The sequence below is a fragment of the Drosophila montana genome, unplaced genomic scaffold (assembly GCF_035044405.1).
Source record: "Drosophila montana isolate Dmon_TW-CO22-7 unplaced genomic scaffold, ASM3504440v1 contig_1624_1, whole genome shotgun sequence".
In the NCBI taxonomy this organism is placed as follows: domain Eukaryota; kingdom Metazoa; phylum Arthropoda; class Insecta; order Diptera; family Drosophilidae; genus Drosophila; species Drosophila montana.
The window spans coordinates 2346402-2367034 of record NW_026996559.1 but is presented as its reverse complement, the minus strand read 5'-3'; the positions used below and the strand labels follow the sequence as shown (position 1 = coordinate 2367034).

Below are 20633 nucleotides of genomic sequence, written 5' to 3'. Positions count from 1 at the left end.
TTTACAGGTTTTTGCCCAGAACCTTCTACTCTCCACACACACACACACACATACACATATACACACGAACACACACACATACATCCTCTTTACCACCTGAAGGGGGAATTTCGCTTTCTTATTGCTGTTGGTGTCGATCGGGGGCCAAATTATTTCCATTTTCTGCTGCTTTAGCTGTTTTTTTTTTTTTCGTTTACGTTTTATTTTATATTATTTTATTCCATTTTTTTTCTTTTCTTTTTTTTTCGTGCGGGCAACCTAAAAGTCAAAAGTTAAACGCTGTTGACACTTTTCTGTTTAATTAAAAAATGTTATTGTAATTTTGGCAGTGCATTGTGCAGGTGTTAAATACAACAACAGCAACAATTGCGCTTTGTTTCTTTATTGTTGTGACTTACGAAAGGAACAAATGCTCAGCGACTAAACAAAAACAACAACAACAAAGTATAAGAACAAGAATAGGAACAGATATTGCCAACAGCAAAGAAATTCGACAATACGTTAAAATCGTCGTGAAAAATTAAGAATATCGTGTGCCAAAAGCAAAAAGTTTCTAAATATAGAAAGAGTTGCCCATAAAGAGTTGCATTATATCCCTTACTCCATCTGTAACTATTTTATTTATGCACGCGTGTGAAGTTTGGCAACATGGCCTTAAATAAAATAATAGATAGTAGCAATAGTTCGATAAGTAATCGACCTTTGGATATTGCAATCGTATTTATATTGTAAATGCATCTAAGACTTTGGGATGTATTCAGATAATTCTTCAGATCCTTCAACTTTCCGTGCAAGTGAAGTTCGGCAACATAGCTATGATCAAGTAAAATATCAACCATAACAAATTTAAGTTTCCTTAGAAATTGTTCTCACAATATGACGACATTACGATATTGTTATCACAATTCATTAATTGTGAAACTTGGCAATGTTATTAGAAGTAGAGACTTAAAGGCAACATAGCATATAACATAACATAACATAATACCCCCCCCCCCCCCCCCCACCCACTAGTGTGTAGGAATTAAAGCAAAGTACAGTCGCTTCGTGCTTAAAAATTACTTTCATACGTAATTAAGGCAAATACATACAAAGATGTATCTTTTTATCTAGGCGAATAGTACATATGTGTATGTGCATGTGCATGTGTGTCTGTAAATAATGGCCATGCCTTTGTTTTGGCTAGCAACGAGAAGCATCCATAACAAAAAGCGAGCCTTCAATCAGAAATCGAATCAGTTGAAAAGCTTCTATGTGATATATGTAGAAGATAATTCAGAATTAGCATTGAGTAAAACATTTAACATCAAGCTTAAAGCTCTCAGCTCTCAATATCGATCTACGTATGTATGTGTGTATTTAAATTGCGGCATTTTTAGGGCCTGGCCACAACTCAAGTGCGAGAGCGTACAGAGAGGAGGGACGGGCAGGAACAAAAGGCAAACTAAAACTGCAGCAACGAAGCGTCACAGCATAAATTACTTAACTTTATGTTTGCGCCAGACGGTAAGAGGAAGGCAAAAGCGCGTGTGGCACGCAGACAACACACACACATACAAGGGAAAAGCGTCGCCGTCAACTGCGCCGTCGCGGTCGCAGTCGCAGTCGCCTTGATTGCATCAGTTGACAGCGGCAGCAGCAGCGTGCTTGCTGGTTATGTTGCGGCGAAGGCGAAACAAGAAAGACAGAGAGAGAAAGAGAGCGAATGTTGCGGCGAATTGCTGTCAATGCGGTAACCCAGGCAACAACAACAACAGCGAACGAATAAACGAACGAACAACCGAATGAACGAACGAACATTAAATGACTGCATGCATGATTGATGAATTGATAAGATTTTGTTGGTTACCGCTGCCGTTGCTGCTGCTGTTGGACACGAAAAAGCGAAGCGTATTTGGGTCAGCAGCAAGAGGCGTGGCAGTCGCTGCAAACACTGCACGCACACGCCACAAACCGATACACACCCACAGACAAACACATTGAAATGAACCGCATTAATTTTCATTCATTGCTGCTTACGTAAATTGCTAGTGGCAATATGCGGCATGTTGCACAATATACATGTACATCTATCTAGCCGCCAACATGTTTATAGGCAAGCGCATGGGAGAGAGCGAGAGAGCGTCACGCTACGTAGCATAACGTAACGGCGAAAGAAAGCTGTGACTGCCCCGACATAGCAACAATCACACACACACAAACATATATACATACACAAGCAACATATTCACAGCAGGTGCCAAAACTCACCACACATGAGAATCAAACAGCATGGCGACCATAGCAGCCGCAGCAGCAGTAGCAACAGCATTGAGAGCAGACGCCGCAGCCACCGTCCAGACTTAAAGTTACTTAAGCTTTAAAGAGTTTTAAGGCAGCATATAAAATGTTGCACACATACAGACACACATTCATACACACTAAAAGGCGTTTGCATTGGTATTGGCGTTTGAGAGGTGTGGCGGCTGCCGAGTGTCTGTGTGCGCGTCGCTTTTGTCTGCGGGGGTGTCTGCGTTAGCGTCGCGTCGCTGCTTTTACGCAATAGGCAGACGCTGTCGACGCTGACGTCTGACAAACGAAGGCCAAACGAGGCTCGTGGCCAGGCCCTGGCGGAGCCGGCGTATGCCCAGACAGAGAGACAGACTCGACCACCATCCCCCCCATCTCCCCCTCCTATTATTAAACAGCGGCGTGCAGGGGAAAGGGGGTCACCCACAACAAATTGAAAATGTGCGAACCTTTTTTCGTCACCAGTTGCTCTACAACTGTTAACAGTCAGATACTCTTCTGCGCCGTTTAGGTTCTCAAACTGTACACAGCACATGGGCCTGGCGTACATACATATGTATGTATGTATGTGTATGTATTTAAGGTTATGTTTGCTTTTTCATGTGATCAATGCTCTCTCTCTCTCTCTCTCTCTGCCTCTCTCTCCCATTGTCTTGCTTTATACGACGCTCTCTTCATTTGTTTCTCTATTTGCTGTGGGTTTATTTGATAAGCTGCTTAAAATGCAGCATTTAACATCTTTCCAGCTATGTAATATAAAATCAACCCAAACGGCAACAACACAACATAAAATTCCACCACCTTGCAGACAGACACACACACACACGCACACACAGCTAGCACATAAAGAGAGAGAACGAAAGACGTAAATTATGATGTTTATTGTGCTGCGCCCTGCTTAGGCCTGGCCACAACAGGACAAGGACTCGTGAGTCAGTGCATAAGACGGATATAAGCAATTGAAGCGTAGAAGAAAATCTCAACACACACACACACACGCGCGTAAACACACTTGAGCATTTGGAAAAATGAAGCTGCCAAGTGAGAAATTCCACCACCAGCAACCAAGCAACCAAGCAACGCACAAAGGAAGCAACCACCAAAGGCCTGCCCTGTGTTGCCATCTTGTCATGTGGGTCGATGCCGGCTGCTCCGACTCTGCTTCGATTCAGATCCGCTCGACTCGACTCGGCTTGGCTTGGCTTGGCTGGCGTCACAAAACCGGAAAAGTAGCGCAGCGCAACAATTCACGTTTGCTACGCAGCAGGAAAAAAGCCAAAAATACACTGACGTCTAAATGTCTGGAGCTGATGTTTTGACGTAAAGAGGGGCATTCCGTGGGGTGTAGGTGGAGATGAGAGAGGGGTGGATGGAGGAGGAGGAGGAGGAGGAGGAGGAGGGTGCAGGGTTACGAAACCAAAGTCTGGCCAGGATGGGGACTAACTGTCAAAAGCAAAGGCAACTGTACAAGAGATTTGCCCGTCCAAAAATAAACACGCGATAACTTGAGTATAAGCCAAAGAAGTCTGCTGGGGGTTAAGGCATTGCCAAGGGTTAAGGCAAGAAAGCTACGAACTTCAAAAACTCGTAAGTTTCAGGTGCGTCTTTAAAATTGATAACAATTTTTAGCTGTGTTTTTCTTTTAATAAATCAAAGTGGAATGTGCCAACTCTTTCATTTGGCAAAAACACAATTTATCGAAGTTTTTTCATATTTTATAATCTTAAGATCAACAAAAAGACAGCCCTAGAATATTAAATTCTCGTTTTCGTTTTACTTAATTTATATTTTATTTTCAAATTATTTTCAATTGTGCAGCTTAAAGTCACAGCTCATCGATAATCGATAAGAAAGAAACACAATATTATTTGAAATCAATGTATTTAATTTGCAACTATTATCGAGCAATATGGTTGAGGTACAGACATGTTTAAAGCAAGGCCGCAGCCGGTTTTGAAACCAAATGTTTTAAGCCCGAAATTCCAATTATTTTTACTTATTTCATTAATATGTTAATATCACTATTTATTAATATTACTAATATATATTGAAGAGCTGAACGCCCACTTGTAGACCCCAAGGGGTGAAGAAAAACTTAACTTATCGATAATAATCGATATTCTTGCGATAGTTAACACAATCGAAAGCCCAGTATATACATCACTTTTCCCCACTGACTAAATGATTGATCGACAATAATCGATATTCTTACGATAGCTTGTAGAATCCAAAGCCAAAGCCAGTTGTATGCATCAGTTTGGAGAGCTGCTTCTAGGTGAAAAACAATCCTAAACTATTAATAAATATGGCATAAAAAACCAACTAGGCATTGGCATTTGCCCGTCCAGCTTTCGGGTAGAGCAAAGTAACTCCCCTGAAAACCCAACATCCAATTAGTCTTTAAAACAGCATATGGTAAAAGAAGGCAATTAAAATTAGGTTTTTACCTAGCTGAATGTAGATAAGAAGGGTCTTCAAGCGAAACCACCTTTCAGTTTACTGCACATTTCCCCCAGATCCGCAACTTCCCCTGGACTCCCCCCTCCCTTGGCAATCTTTTTCGCGTAGAACTCTTCGTGTTTTGCCGTCACGCGTTTTGCGATTGCATAATGGAAATTTGGTATTCGATTTGTTGTTGTTGTTGTTGTTGTTGTGCTTGTTTCTGCTCGTTCAGGTTCGATTTGACAGCAACACAAAAAGCCACAACTCCCCCTCCCCATCCCCACGCCACCACACCCCCCTACCCATCAATTTGCAATCAGTAAAAATGTACACGGAAGTGTCAAGCGCATAGTTAAAATTTGTTTTCTAATCTGTTTTTTTTTTTTTCTATTTCTTTTTCGATATCGGGCTCGCGAACAAAGACAGAAATCTGGTTTGATTTTGCGAACTAATTGAATTGTTTTGTTGTTTCTTCTTTTTTTTTTTGTTATTTGTTTTCACTTTTATTTTAAAGTTTCTGTTTTCTTTTTGTAGAGTCACACTCTTGAATTCGCTGCTTGTTTATCACCAGAGGCACGCGTAAGGCAGCAAAAATTTCTGATTAGACAAAAAGCATGTGAAAAAGCCAGAGAAAGAGAAAAACAGCACGCGGCTAGCCAAAGTTTCAATACTCTTGCACAGGCTTTAAGATTGCACGAAAAGGTTTCCAATCCAACAACAACTTTTCTAAGAAAACCCACTTGTATTTCCTTTATCAGTTTTTAACACTAATTAAAATTGAATAACAACAGAAATACTTGATTATAGAAAAACAAAAATCAAAAATCATGGAATTTTTCATTGGTTTTCTTTAGAAAAGACGAACGACTGTTACATGGAAATGCTAACAAAGAGCTTAGATTGTTTGGGAAAAGATTTCAAATTGAAGAAGAAGAAAGAGGAGGAAGACATATGCTTACTAAATGACTAACGTTCTTGCTTTATGCATTCAAATAAATAGACCCTACGAACTGGGAAAGGCTACTCAAGATACACAAAAATATCTAGCTATTTTAATTGTTATTTGTAAATTGTTTGCCAAAGATATGATGAAATGTGCACAGGCTCTTTTTGTCTCTCAGCTACAGATACAGATACAGATACAAGCACAGATACAGCTGCTTGAATGCAAATATTTTGCACATATTTCACACGAAACGACCTCATGATATACGCTCTATTGATAGATACATAGATACACATTCACATTAACCTATAGATACTTGGCAGAAACTTTTAGCTGTGCAACAGATGCTTAGTTCTAAGATGTGTGTACAGATACATGGATACAATATCAATAGATACACACGCACACACCCCCACGCATCAGTTTTTGGGCGTGTGTGCACAATTATGGGTGGGCATATCTATTAGATACTTTTTATAGATACACACACACGCAGCCCAAGTTGGAGTGGCTCGCTATGACATTAATTAATAATATATATAAAATTGTACGTAGTCGTGTTAGTTGCCCATAGATACACACCAAATGGGCTGTAGATACGACTCGTGCATCTATCTGCCAACCTGCCATCTTGCCAACCAGCAACCCCCAGTGGCGAAAAGCTGCTTTAAAGTGAGCTAATCCCAACCTTGATTACCGCACACAGGAAAACCCAGCAATAAAAAATACCACTAAAGCTGATGCAACCCACGAGACCGCCTCCTGCCCCCCTCACAACCAGCTGGCGGCCTGGACTCAGCAACCAGCCCCAGGTCCCGCCCCAGCCGCAGCCGCAGCCTCTGCTCTGGCGCCGAGGATATCTGGGAGAGCTGTGTGTGCAGCGCAAGTGGAGAGCAAGTTTCATGGCTTCTAGTCTCAATCTCGATATCTGATGCGAGAGCCTAAACGCTTCATGGCTCGACCGAGGGTTGGCGTTGGAGTTGGGATTGTTGTTGAAGCTGGGGCTGGGTAAGCTTTTAGCTGGGGTTGCTCTTACAGCCGCAGCAGCAGAAGCAGAAGCAGCAGCAGCAGCCATAACAACGACAACAACCACCCGCAGTTGCTGTTCTTGGATGACTTTCATTAATTTCCGGCGCAAAAAGCTGCAGAGTCGCCGCTGGCACTAGCTTTAGCCATATGGTCAACTTTTTGAGTTCTTGTTGCCAACCACTAAAGTCATAAGTATGTGTGTGTGTGTGTGTGTTGTTGTTGTATGTGTCTGCGTTTTCCAGGTGTGGGGTTGACTAGCTGAGGGGGATGACCAAAAGCAATTGTCCAGCAATGTACCTGGCCACCCACCCAGAAGGAAACGGGAATATGAAAGCAACCACCGTGCAAAAGCTCTGAAAAGGGTTGCATAGAAAATCGATGAGCGAGCAGGCTGCGAGGCAAGCGGGTGGGCGGGAAGGAGGTAGGCTGGTTTTTCTTCGTGTGAAAAACAGCTGAAAAAACAGCAGCAAAGCCAGTGTGTGTGTGTGTGTGTGCGGGTGTGTGTGTAGAGAGCAGCGCAATGCTGTGTGGGCTGCCAAACAGCCACCATACCCCCGCCCATGCCACCCACCAACCCGCGACTGGCTAGCATCAACAACAAAGACAAATTAAACAAAGAAATCAACGGGCTGAGGGCAACGAGCAAAAACAATAACAACATCAACAGCAGCAACAGCAGCAGCAACAAACAACAATGAGAAATCACAGAAAGCAACTAAAAATAGCAAACACCTCCGACACCGCCTACACGCCCCTCAGCAACCACCCACCCCCTGCATTCAGAGCACAACAAGGCGACCACCTAACAACGAAAATAAAAACAAAAGAAAACAGCAGCAACGGCGACTGCTTCTAATTTCGAGCTATTGATTCAGCGACGTTGACAGCGACGCCGCCATAATCAACAAATTGACAGCAACAGCAGCAGCAGCGACAGCAGCAGCAGCAGCGACAGCAGCGCAGCAGCCACCGGAAGGCGTTTCGCAAAAGGGCAAACATTGAAATGCAAATAGACAGCAACAACAGCAGCGACGTCGCAGCTCAGCAGCTTATGTGTGCGCGCGCACACACATACACGCACAGACACACACACCCAAACAGACACTGAAAGCACCACAGCAGCGCCACCAGCACAACCGTCATAGAGAGAGCGCGAGAGAGTGACGCTCATTTTTTTCTCTCACACAAACAACAAAACACAATTGCCGGCCGGCCCCTGACGAGATCACAGTTGGAGCCATAGGCAGCAGCAGCAACGCAGCGAGTGGGTACGGGCATGGCAAAAGGCAAAAGCGCAGAGAGAACAACAGTGAGCGCTGCGCTGGCCAGCTTTGCTCTGCTCTGCTCTGGATGACGTTATTGATGCCGTAAGTTTTTGCATTGAAAGTAAATGAGACGAAGGCGTTTGGCGGCGTTCAGCGTTGGCGTCGGCAGCAGCAACAAAGCTTGCAGCGCAGCTCACTCAATTTAGAAACAAGCAGAAGGAAAAAAACAATTAAAAATGCTGCAGTCGAAAGAGCAGAACAAGCAAATACCCTGTTACGTTTGTTATCTTTAACATAACAGATGAATACATTAAATGTGAAAAGTCTCATACAAAGAGACAAATTAAACGCTCGTCTCAACTTTCATGTTTAATGTCAAAGTATTGGACAAATACATAATACCCATTTACCCAGTTTTATAGCTATAGGGTATCTTTAGTTTTAATGGGAACGAAAAAAAAAGGAAAACTAAACTGAATGAAAACAACAATTTTGCTTGAAATATATGTATGTACGATATATCGCAGCAGAAGCAGAAAACAGCAATTGGAAATTAGAATTTTTTCGCGACTACTCGCATGAGTCTAAAAATATACTCACACCCACCCACATGTTCCCATATACGGGCAATTGCTAAGCGAACGCCCACGTTTCAGTGTTGGACAATTTAATAGAAGGAAATAAAATAAGTGTAGTAAATGTAAATGTTATGAATGCAATTGTCAACTGAAATGAATGAATGTATGAATGAATGAATGAGAATGTGAGTAAATTGAGTGGCTCATGAATGTATTATATACATATGTGTGTGTGTATTTTTTTTGCCATATTTTTTTTTGTCATATTTCATTGATCTTGTGTTTGAACATGATTCCAATTCTGTTTCATTCCAGTCGATTCCAGTTCTAATCAAAGATTCTTCTAATTTTTTTTGGGCACTTTCGCAATGTTCTCTCTCTCTCTCTCTCTGTCTCGCTTACTCGCATTGCACTGCTCTGCATGCGAAGCATTTGGATGTTAATCGCACTCTGTTGCACTGCTTGCTTTTTAACGGTTACCGAGTTTGTTTTTATTGCCTCAATGTGAAATGAATAAAGAAACCAAAAACAAAAATATGTAAGAGCTAAAAATTTGTGCATGTTCAACTTGCTTCATATTTTAATTATCAACAGTTGCTGTAAACATTGCAAATATTTGTGCATGTGCCAGTGAAAGAGAGAGAGATGGGGAGGGAGAGAGAGAGAGGCAGCGTGGGATCAACAGCTTAACAGCTGCGGTGCATTGACACCTCCCCAAATACAACCACCGCACCCAGAAGCGTCCGCAGAGATGATCGTCTGTTGCAGTAGCCACCCAAGAAGAAGAAGAAGAAGAAGAAGAAGAAGAAGACGGCGCATGCTCTATATATTGATATGCATCTGCATATAAATAGATAATGGTCGATATTTGTGTCTGGGTGTTGGCTATTTGGCATAATTAACGCCAAATAAATACACAAATGTATCTGCTAGATGCAAAGGTACACACACACACACATACTCGTAGTCTGGCAAAAACACGCAAACGTGCCTTTTAACATTCGATTTGCAGCTATATATAAGCCCATTTATTTGTGTATCTTGAAGATACACTAGACAAAGAGCAAATGTATACATATGTAGGCATTAGTTGTAGATACACACACACACACACACACACACACGTAACGAAATAAAAACGTAAATCTTATCCACAACTACTGCAAAAGTTTAGGTATTTTTGGCTGAATTTTTGGCTGTCTGCCCCGCTCTTAGCGCACTTTTTTTTCTGTTGGCGGGAATGCAATCAAAGCCAGGCTAAGGCCATGTACTTAAGCCAAATATGACGACAAAATGGCAGCCAAAGGGCTGGGCCCAGCTTCACCCGCGTCGCCTCTGGCCCAGCTTTGCGAGCACAACAGGCAGCGGGGGCACTGGGGTTGAGGGAGGGGGGATGAGCCGGCGCTTATGGGGCTTGGGAAATTGGCCAGGCGGACGTCGACGGGCATAGCTGAATCAAACTAAATCAAGGTAGGGAAAGAGGGGGGGCAGGTAGACAGGCGGAGGCACAGGTTGCTGCTGTGAGTTATGTTGCTTTTGTGGTGTTTCTCTCTCTCTCTCCCTCTCTCGCTCTTCGTCTGTCTCTCTATGGTGTAGTCAAACTTTCCCAGCTGCAGCTAAACGAGTTTCTCTCGCACACTATCCATTCTTTCCATTCATCCATTCCTCTTTATTACTAACGCCGCTCTCGCTCTTTCTCTCTCACACTCCCTTTCTCTCAATCGCCTCGTGTTGTGCAAGAAGCAGAGCCAGCGACAGCGCAGCGCACAAAGGGCAGTATATTGAGAAGCCGCTGTTAACGTTGACGGCGGCAGCGACGGCTACGTCAGCAGCGCGTCTTGTGTAACCTGATCTTCACACACATACACGCACACACACAGAGGCTGGCAGAATAAGAGACAGAGACAGCAAGACAAAACAATAAGCCAGAACAAAGCGCTGTCCAATATTTCAAACAAGATCTCAGTCAACAGCAGCCCAAGGGGCCAAGGGAGGGGGCAACGGGGCGGCATGCCCTAATCAACAACAGCAACAACTAAAAATTGCGCAGCAAAAACAACAAATCACGTCAAATGCTTTGTTTTTGGTTTTCCCTTTTCTATTTTGCTATTGTATATACACACATTTTTACCTACCTAGCATTAATTGTAATTAAAGTAAGTTCGTTACGATATACGGTATACATTTACGATATACATTTATATACATATACATACGTACATAAATTACTAGTAATTAAAAGAAAATTATATTCTCAAGTTTAAGATGTTAAATTAAATCTAATTGTAATTTTGTACAATTTTATATGTTACTATGTAATTTGTAACGTCATAAAATATTTATATATACTATTTACTAAATTTCTTAATAATTTAAAGTCTCCATTTTTGTATTATTAAAACTTGCGCTCAATCAGGGATTTTCGTTGGGTTGTAACAGTTACATATAATCATGTAGAAGGAAGCGTATTTAAATTTTCAGCATATGCTAAATTAACATATTTGTCTTTTGTTTTCAAGCAGAATTATGGACATAACGATGCTTTTCTATATTTTTGCCTGCGTATGTGTGTGTGTGTGTGTGTATGCGTAGTATAATTTACAAGGTCTAACTGTGAATTGTAAGCAACAGAGAGAAAAATAAAACTATCACTGCACGCCTCAAAAGACAAACGTAAATTAGATGGACAGAAGCTGGATAAAGAGGAGGAGGTTGAAGAGAAGAGTGAGCGAAAGGCCAGAGTCCCAGGGCCCAGGCAACGTGACAAGCCCCAAAAAAACATAAAAAACATAAAAAAAAAAACAAAACAAAACTAAAACGCGGCAAACTCAACACGGGGCCAGAGAGAAACTCAACACACGCGGGCAAAGCAAAGCAAAGCAAGAAAGTCAACATTGTAAACTGGAACTCAACATGCAAACAAAAAAAATATTAAAAAAAAACACGCTACGCTTAGTAGATGACGTTGGCGTTTGTGTTGCGTCGACGTTGCCGCGGACGTCGCTTTTGCTGTTGCCGTTGCCGTCGGCGTGTTGACCGTGACGCCGACATTTTGTTCTTCTCGTTTTAAATAGAAACAGAAATATAAACAACAAAAACAAAAAGAAAAAATTAAATTAACACAAAACTGTTGACAAACTTGGAAGAAGGGAGCCGAAAGCACAACAAATAAAACTGTACAGTGTTGTACCACCTTCTCCTCCCACTGCTCATGCTCTCTTTCTGTCGCTCTCTCGCCCTCGCGCTCTCTATATTAAGAACAAACACGCTGCTTGTGACAACATGTGGCTAAGCTTTAGCTTATGTCATAGACGTCGCTGTCTACGCCAACGCCAACGCCAACGTCGCTGCTAACGCTGCGCACGACGAACAGCAGCACTAACATCAAAGCACAGCAAAGCAAAGCACCTTGACAAAGGGGCGGCGGTCGCGGCGCTGTCATCATAGCTGATATGCGCAATAACCTGGAGAATATGCGCACGCATACACACACAGAGCACGTGTATCCGTGTATGTTATTACATAGCCAAATAACTAGAACTAATAATGTGCATATAACAGTTGTTAGTTAACGGGCCACTGCGGAAATGGTACCGCCAATTCCAATTGGAAAGCACGTAAGGGCAATAGGAAGCATAGGGGTACTCTTGCTACAAGCATCAAATATAATTAATTCGATAAAGCGATAAATATCTATTGTATCTATGCATTCAACTTTAACATATGGAGAACCACACAAACGAGATAAAAATCATAATTCACCAATTGCGAATAATCCACTCCAACAAGTGGAAATGGGTGTTCCAGGTAGAACGAAAAAGAATAAACTTATGTATAACATATAATGTACATGTAAAATCCCACATAAAAGTTTTAGCAAATTTGAACCTCTGAGGCGCTTTCCGAGGTGTTATTGGTGGTTATGATGCTGGGGACTCTGTTCGAAGATTAGTTCAATTGAACTAAGTCTGAACTTGAACTATCATGAACTCGGTACGAATATATAGCAAAGTCCCGTTTTTCGAGCAAATCTCGAATCTTTTAAGAGCTAGAGGCACCAAATTTTGTGTGCAGACTCTCGTATAGACATTTTTGGAGATAGAATCGTGGTCTTCGATATATGCGCACATTTGTATGCCATACTGATATTTTCAAGGCAGCTCGACGCTGTGTTCAGGGGATAACTCCTAGTTCCGAGTAGAACGCCCTTGTTCATTTCAATTAGTTTTAAAGAGTTCTTGAGATATTTCGTATCTGAGCTATATTTATATTCCGTATATATTTGTATTTAATAGTTATTTGAACGATGCCCAGAAGAAAAGCTGTTTGGGACAGCTTAACAAAGGGTTGTACATATATGTATATAGGTATATATGTATATATGCATGTTATATACGTTTATATGCGCACAAAGATAAAATAGTTGGGGGTTTTGTGGTTATGCTGGTTACAGCACCAGGATTGGTGTCAATAGATTTGGTGGTGTCTCGCGGTGGTTGCTGCTGTTCCTGTTCATTTTACTGCTGCTGCTGCCGCTGCTGCTGCCGCTGCTGCTGGTGGTGGTGGTTGTGACTTTTCCGAGTGCCATCAGAAATATTCATTTATGCAACATTCGAACTGTTTTCTTAGTTTGCACTTCCAAGAAGCAAGCGCTACGCGGGGAATGGGAATGGGACTCGACTGTGACTCGGGTGGATGGTACGCAGTAAGCTTGTGCAGCGAAAGGCTTTACGGGCTGGTGGTGGGTCTGGTCTGGCCAGGCCACGTTATCAGGGCCGCTCGCTGGTTGCCCCAAATGCGGGGGGACACCCCCTGCAGGCAGGCTGGTGTATCGCTTGCTTTCATGGCTTCTGCGGGTTAAGGAACATCTGATATTTCGGTGGTCGTAGAACTTTCAGCAAACAAAGGAGAGCCCGGCTCGGCGCCCTAGCCCACAACTCATCAGCCCCAATGGGGGCGGCGGCTGCGGTGGCTGCGACGTCGCGCGCGGCGATAAGCGCAGCCAGCGAAAGCAACAATTTTGATTGCAGCCAAGAACAAAGAGCCAAGAGCAGCGCAGCAGCGCAGCAGCCGCAGCATCAACGCCTCACAAAAAAGGAGGAAAACAAGTAGGAGTGCCCGGCTAGCAGATACCCTGCATATCGCAAATGTGACAACCAAATGTGTGTAAATACCAAAACACAAGAACTGCCCAGCAAAAATGGAAGGCGTGAGCTGTCCAACGAGTGAAGAGTTCTCTCTCTCTCTCTCTCTCTCTCTCTCTCTCTCTCTCTCTCTCTCTCTCTCTCTCTCTCTCCCTCTCCCTCTCCCTCTCCCTCTCCCTCTCCCTCTCCCTCTCCCTCTCCCTCTCCCTCTCCCTCTCCCTCTCCCTCTCCCTCTCCCTCTCTCTCTCTCTCTCTCTCTCTCTGCACTGAATTTGTTATCTCCACTTCGAGATATGCTCAAAAAACAAGGTGATTGATATCGATTTCATGGAAACGGGGCAAGGTATGAATGACTCGAATTTGAAATTGATTTTTCGTGAGTTCATGCAGACGGACCGACAGACACTGGACGGACTGGGCCAGATGTATCCCGTATACCAATTTACGGCTAATAAATTAATAGAGAGCACGAACAGGAGCAGGAGATACCATGTCCAGTTACAATTTTCCCTAACATACTTCTTCCCTTCCTTTCCACAGTTATGTTTACACACTTATGTACAGTTGAGAAGAAGAAAGACCTTTTTGGTACTTTACAGGCATAAAGACGACACTCACATGTATACCACATACACGCATACCAAAAATAAATCGAAAATCGATTGTAGATTTGTGGCAAATCCAGAAAACTATCGAGATCGATAATTAATGCATATTTGTATATATTTTACATGCAACTGCAGCTCAGCAGCTCTCAATTACAGGGTACAACAAGAGAAATGCAATCAAATCTCCACATGGCAAAGACATATGTGACTGCGCAGTCGGCGTCAGCTGCGGGCAGCGGGCAGCGGGAAGCGGCTATTTTAAAGCAAAGAGAAAAACGAAAAATAGCAGCAGCAGCAACAACAACAGCAACTTCAAGTGGAAACAAAACGGAGCGTGTGAATGACATTGTTGTTGTTGTTGTTGTTGCCGTGGCAAGCGGCAAAAAGCAGATGCAACAACTGAACAGGCAGCAAAAGCAGAAACCGAAAAAACAACAAAATTTACAACAAAATTCTTATCAGTGAACTTTTTTATATTACATTTTGTTTTTGCAGCATGACGCAAAGTGAAAGGCGCAGCCCTGGCGGAGGCAGCAAAAAGGCAACAAAGCAATTGCTGCATTTAAAAATAAAAAAAGTTTCAAGTCTTCGCCCTGCACCGAGTACAGTTGTTCAAGCAGTGTTTAAATATATACAAAAGAAAAGAAAAAGAGTTAAGAATTCAGGCTCAACATGAATGTGTTCATATGAAACAGTATTCACCACATTTAGATTCCGTTTTAAACTGTATTCACCACATTTAGATTCCGTTTTGTGGAAACCCTTAAAATGCACATGTTCACTTTTCCCACTGCACAAATGCAGCGCTGTTTACTGTTAACCTGCAGCAGCAGCCGCGCTGCATACGCATACACACAGCGCGTCGACGTCGTGCTGAGAGAGGCAGCGAGAGAGAGAGAGAGAGAGAGAGAGAGGAATGGTGAGAGGCAGCGCGTTGCTTGGTGCTTGCAAAGGGCCTAAAAAACAAGCCGTGTTCGTTTTTTTTTATTATTATTTTTCTCCTTGTTTCTTTTTTCATTTCTCTTTTTCGTTCGCTTGTTTCGCTTCTGGCGAAGCCGGCAAGCGTCGCCGCCGCTGCGAGCAGCGCAGCTGCAATGCAACTAGTTGGAGCGCCGACGTCAGCAGCGCTGCGCGTATTTTGTAATTTTATTTTCGTAATAAAATAGCATGAGAAATGTTCTTTTTTTCAATTTTTATATACCCTATACTCACAGGTGAACAGCGGGTATCTTGTTTAGTCACTTGGACAAATATTGTAGGGCTTGACCCTCGCTCTCACAACTGCGCTCTCTCGCTCACTCTTGTGCGACTTGATCTCACTTTCTAACTCTCTTTTGCTGTAACTCTTCGGATTTAGAGTTTAACTTTGTAACAAATGATAGCAAAACACTAAACATAGCAACATTAAAACGTGCTCTCTCGTTCTCTCTTTCTCTCTCTCTCTCTCTCACACACACACAACACACACGCACACAGAAAATACCTCACAACAAAGCATAACAAAGGCCGCACAGCGAAGCACACGCACACAACCAAACGTTAACATAAAACGATAATCAGAAGCATTAAGCTAAGCAAAGCTTTCAAATAAATAAAGGAGCACACATATACATTGACAAAGATGTATGTATGTACGTAAAATTGGAAAAACTAAAATTTAACGAATTAATCGCCTGTCTTCAATTTTTTTTTTGTTTAGCTTTTAAAGGAGTTTTGTTAATCGAAAAAGCACGAATGTTTAGAAAACACCACTTGCAGTAGAGAGAGAGAGGGGGAGAGAGCGAGGGGCAGTGTGTCAATGGCTTGAGGCAAAGTTACAGAAACGATGGGTAAGCAAAGCAGAGAAAAAGCTTCTTCTTTACGATTAACGAAACATAACACTTTATTCATATTGATGGTAATATGTGATAATATCAGACGCTATTGATGTATGTGATAAAATGAGATAAAAAAAATCAAATTCAAATAAACAGCTTATTGAACTGTTATACGTGTGCTATTTGTTTGTATTTGCGGACTATATTTTCATGCCAAAATGTATTCCTTCTTTAGCAGGACAAACTGGACTGTTGACTCAAGCGAGCTTTCACTGTACATGCATGCATATGTATGTATGTATATGTATGTGTGTATACTTATGTGTATGGGTGCAGTACTCACTTCTCGCGATGCAACAAACAGATGCGATCCTTGGCCACTTTCAGTTTCTTGGCTATTATCTTCTTCAGGCTCTCGACGCTGATGTGCGGCTCGACGCTGACGCCGAAATTGCCGCCGGTTGTGGTGCTGATATTGAGGTTAATCATCATATTGCTGCCATTTACCGTTCCCGAGACCATTCCAGTAGTGCTGGCAACTGTTGTGGAACTGTTGCTGTTGCTCCCGTTGTGCTTGCTGTTGTTGCTGCTGCTGCTGCTGAGCAGCGCACTTGTTGTGGCCATTGCTGCTGCCATGGCCGCAGCCTGCGAATAACGTTGCCGTCCGCTATTGTTGTTGTTGGTGCTGTTGTTGCTGCCGGCGGCGGTGGCAGTATTGTTGTTGTTGTTGTTGTTGTTGTTGTTGTTGTTGCTGCTACTGCTGCTGCTGCTGTTATTGCCATTGGTGCCACACCCAGCTCCAGTTGCTGCTGCTGCCTCATTTTGGACATTAGCATCAGTTGCAGCTTTGGCTTTCGCCGTGTTCGTTGTTGTTGATTTATCCATCATTGGCAAATTTTCTTTCCTCTTGGCTCACACACCCACGTAACAAAAACAAACAAAAACAGAACAGCTTCAATTTGCCGAATATCCCAGAGATAACAATTTAAAAAAAAAAAGAAGAAGAACAACAATAATGCAAAACTCTGCACAAGAAAAAAAAATGCGTTGAAAATCGCGTAACGCGACTGCGACGACGACGACGACGACTGCGGCGTTGGTTCAATCGATTTTGTATACACACCACACCTTATGCGCGCACACACACACCCATGCACAGCTACGCACAGTCACACGGAGAGATAAAAAGGCACGCACGCACGCACGAAGAGCGAAGAACGTCGACGCTGACGGCGGCTGCGCTGCTTTTAAATTTTTTGTCTATTGCTGCGCGGCGACTGCGAAGTGGTGGTGCTGCTGCTGCCGCCAAAGTTCGACACACAACAAGACAGCAGAGTTTACGACGGACTGTGAAGGCGTCGGGCAGGGTGGGGCGGACATACAACACACAGTTACGTGTGTGCCGAAACAAGCGCAACGAGCTGAACGACGCGTGGTAGGCTTTTCTTTTCTTTGCTTGTCTTTCTTCTTTGCCGTTCGATTGCGAAACCGTTTACAGTTTCACACGCACTGCTTATGCTCCTGCTGCTGCTGCTTCTCTGACCGTTGCTGACTCTTCCTATACGATCGCTTGTTGGTTAGGTTTGACTGTTGCGCTTGTTATGTACAGATGGGATTTAGTATTTGTTTGATAGAGCAGTCCAGATGTCCAGGTACAACGCATATGGATCGCTTGTTTTGTTTATTGGTTTGAGTGCGCACACGCGGCAAATGTCTAAAGAATTTGATTTTATTTACAGTTACGATTTTGTAACGGCTTCAGATGGTTTTGGCTTGGTGTTTCACTGTAAGTGCCTTCGCACATTTGTACTATTACCACACACACACACACTCGTAGCAGTGGTCAAAGAATCAAATTGCAAGCGGCGGCGACGACGACGGTTGAACAAACTAAAAAAAAAGCCCCAACACACACACCAGGCGACAACGCACAGTTACAAGTCTAAATTTCGCGCACCGAGCGTCACACGTCCGCCTCGACCGGCTTTGGTTTTGCTTCTGAATTATCGATGACATACATTTTGATTTGAAAACGCGCGTTCCTATCGAATTCTACCATAACATATCTCTGTTAGTGTTACAGTTGCCGTTCGTTAACAGAGACGCCCATATGCAACTCTGGTGCTAAAGCGCCATCTACTTCAAACAGCAGGGTTGCATGCGATGCCAGCTGTCAGTGCTGACGGGCGGAAGTGACTTTCTTGTGTCAAAGCGAAGCAGAGTTCTTTTCGTTTAAAGGTCTCCTAGGCGAAAGTTGTGTTTTTCTGTGCATTTCACGTTTCGTGTCAAAAACTTAAGACTTAAAGTAAGTGATTGCGCCAAAACAAATAGCTCAATTTGTGCAGAAACTTAGCATGAAACACTTGTGCCACATTTAATTGGATAAGCGCAAGCGATGCCAATTATATAAACCGATTATGTGGATACCATACGAATGTTTATATTCATATTAAATTTGTTTTCGTTTTAGCATGCGTTACGTGGCTGCATACCTGTTGGCTGTCCTCGGTGGACAAGAGAGCCCCGCCAATGCCGATCTGGAGAAGATCCTCAGCTCGGTGGGCATTGAGGCCGAGGCAGAGCGTCTCACCCGCGTGATCAAGGAGCTCAAGGGCAAGAGCATTGACGATCTGATCAAGGAGGGTCGCGAGAAGCTCTCGTCGATGCCCGTTGGCGGCGGTGCTGCCGCTGCTGCTGCCCCGGCCGCTGGTGCACCAGCCGCTGCCGCCGGTGGCGACAAGAAGGAAGCCAAGAAGGAGGAGAAGAAAGAGGAGTCCGAGTCCGAGGATGATGACATGGGCTTCGCTCTCTTCGAATAAACAAACCCCCTCTTCATCTTGTCCAACCATTCGTATATACTGTGTAAACCAACAGCAGCAGTTCTTGAGGTATGTTAACAACTGTGAAGTTTGTGGAGCGAAAAGGGAGGCAAATCTTCGCGGGCAAGGCAAATGTTTGTGATGAACCAAACTTATCACCATCTTTCGACTGAGCACAAACGTTGATGCTATACAAGTTTCACTGATTCATTTGCCGCCGCACCTTCCCTCGCGCCCTCCAACGCACAAATCAATTTATGTGTTTGCATCAGTATTAATGTTGCCTCTCTTTCTCACTTACAGGACAGCCGGCAGTATTAACAGCGTCTGCTTTGCACAGTGGCACACATTGCTTTAAAATGCCGTTTAAAATTTGTTTTTTACCACCCAACGACAAATATACAACCAAAAAAAAAAAAGAGTTGAAACGTTTATTTCTATGAAATAAAAGTCTGCAGTGTTTACGCTTTATATACGTACATATATAATGTGTAGTGTTTATTTTTTTCTACCAAACTTATGTATATGCACATTTTTTTTTTCCAAGTCGGACTATGTATTTATTTGTTTTTTTTTTTTAGTTTTTCAAATAAAACAGTGATTTATAGTTTAATCTTGTGAGCAACAAATTTAAGGCGCACGTGCAGCTCCCCCAAGTTGATGGTACAGTCGAGACCTGCTATAGCGAACATCGAAATCTACTTCTAGAGCTAGTCTTCTCACTGCGCTCAAACTTATCTAATGCACGTTTCTATGAGTTTATTATATATTTTTTGGTTTGCTTTTCCTATGCTTTAAACCAATGTGCGTATATCGAGCTGCGTATCCACGTGTTTTGTCGGTTTTGCTTTAGAAGAGTGCGAAAGAGAAAGATATAGTTTTGCATGGATTCGACTATCTACAAAGGCCTGAGATAAATGTAAATGTGGACGATTTGATCGAATCATAGATATTCTGCAGCAGCAAATTGTTGAATTTGGCAGGAACTAACTTTCACTACTTTAATCGCTATCACTAAAAAAAGAAACAGATTGATTTTATCCATCTATTATCGCTCTAATCAGACATGGTTGTTTGAAAGAAAAGCAACTTTAGAAGGGCCTACGATTCGGGATGCTAGGGATTCAATATTCTCGTAGACAAATGGTTTATGTTAGTCAAGATTAACTGTTTCACTATGCGAATAGTAAATATAATGTAATAAGCGCGTTTTAACAATTCTTAAAATCGAGAAATGCCTTTTCGTATAAAATCTATATTAGTTCTATCTGGTATATTATAAATATAAAATTATCTGCTAAGCTCCATACAAGGCAATTGGATTTGACAGTTGATACAGATCGTAATATTCCACTTCTATTTGAAAATATGTTGAAAGTCCATCGCATAAAAAAGCATAAGTTGAAAACAAAGGTTTCAGCCCATGTTAGTCGTGTGGCGAGAATCTCGAAGCCGATTTCCATTCAAGAACGGTGAATATCGCGAGACTAGCAAATAAATGTTTGACAAAGATCTCTGAAACTGAGCTTGAAGCCGATTCGATAATAAACAGAAAGATTGCATGCAACCGATTTCCGCTAAATTTCCACAATTGCGAGGGGAATTTCCAAAATCGCTGAAACAATTATTCATTTTGGTTTTTATGTAGTAGCTTTGTAAATAAGTTTGAGGCCGATCGGACAAAACCTAAAAAATA

General features: G+C 42.6%; 2 protein-coding genes and 1 non-coding gene across 3 annotated transcripts in view; 2 read left to right on the top strand and 1 right to left on the bottom strand.

Moving 5' to 3' along the window:
• Window positions 1-18013, bottom strand: part of stx (stuxnet) — a 41367-nt gene extending 23354 nt beyond the window's left edge. Inside the window, exon 1 of the mRNA XM_064698686.1 lies at window positions 16462-18013. Within this exon, the coding sequence (XP_064554756.1) occupies window positions 16462-17006 (545 nt within the window). The 5' untranslated portion in view covers window positions 17007-18013. The remainder of the gene's footprint in view (window positions 1-16461) is intronic.
• Window positions 18014-18262: 249 nt separating this feature from the next.
• Window positions 18263-19387, top strand: RpLP2 (ribosomal protein LP2). Its single transcript, XM_064698694.1, has 3 exons — window positions 18263-18423; window positions 18589-19006; window positions 19241-19387. Exon 2 carries the CDS (start codon window positions 18590-18592, stop codon window positions 18935-18937), a length of 348 nt encoding a protein of 115 aa, XP_064554764.1. The 5' UTR covers window positions 18263-18423; window position 18589; the 3' UTR covers window positions 18938-19006; window positions 19241-19387.
• LOC135440760 (small nucleolar RNA Me28S-Am982) lies at window positions 19071-19151 on the top strand. The gene has a single exon (XR_010438359.1). It is a non-coding gene; the product is annotated as a small nucleolar RNA Me28S-Am982 (small nucleolar RNA).
• Window positions 19388-20633: the final 1246 nt, after the last annotated feature.

Bases quoted from the DNA above. Each gene is read 5' to 3' on its own strand.
- RpLP2 (XM_064698694.1), top strand. From the start codon at position 18,590: ATGCGTTACGTGGCTGCATACCTGTTGGCTGTCCTCGGTGGACAAGAG.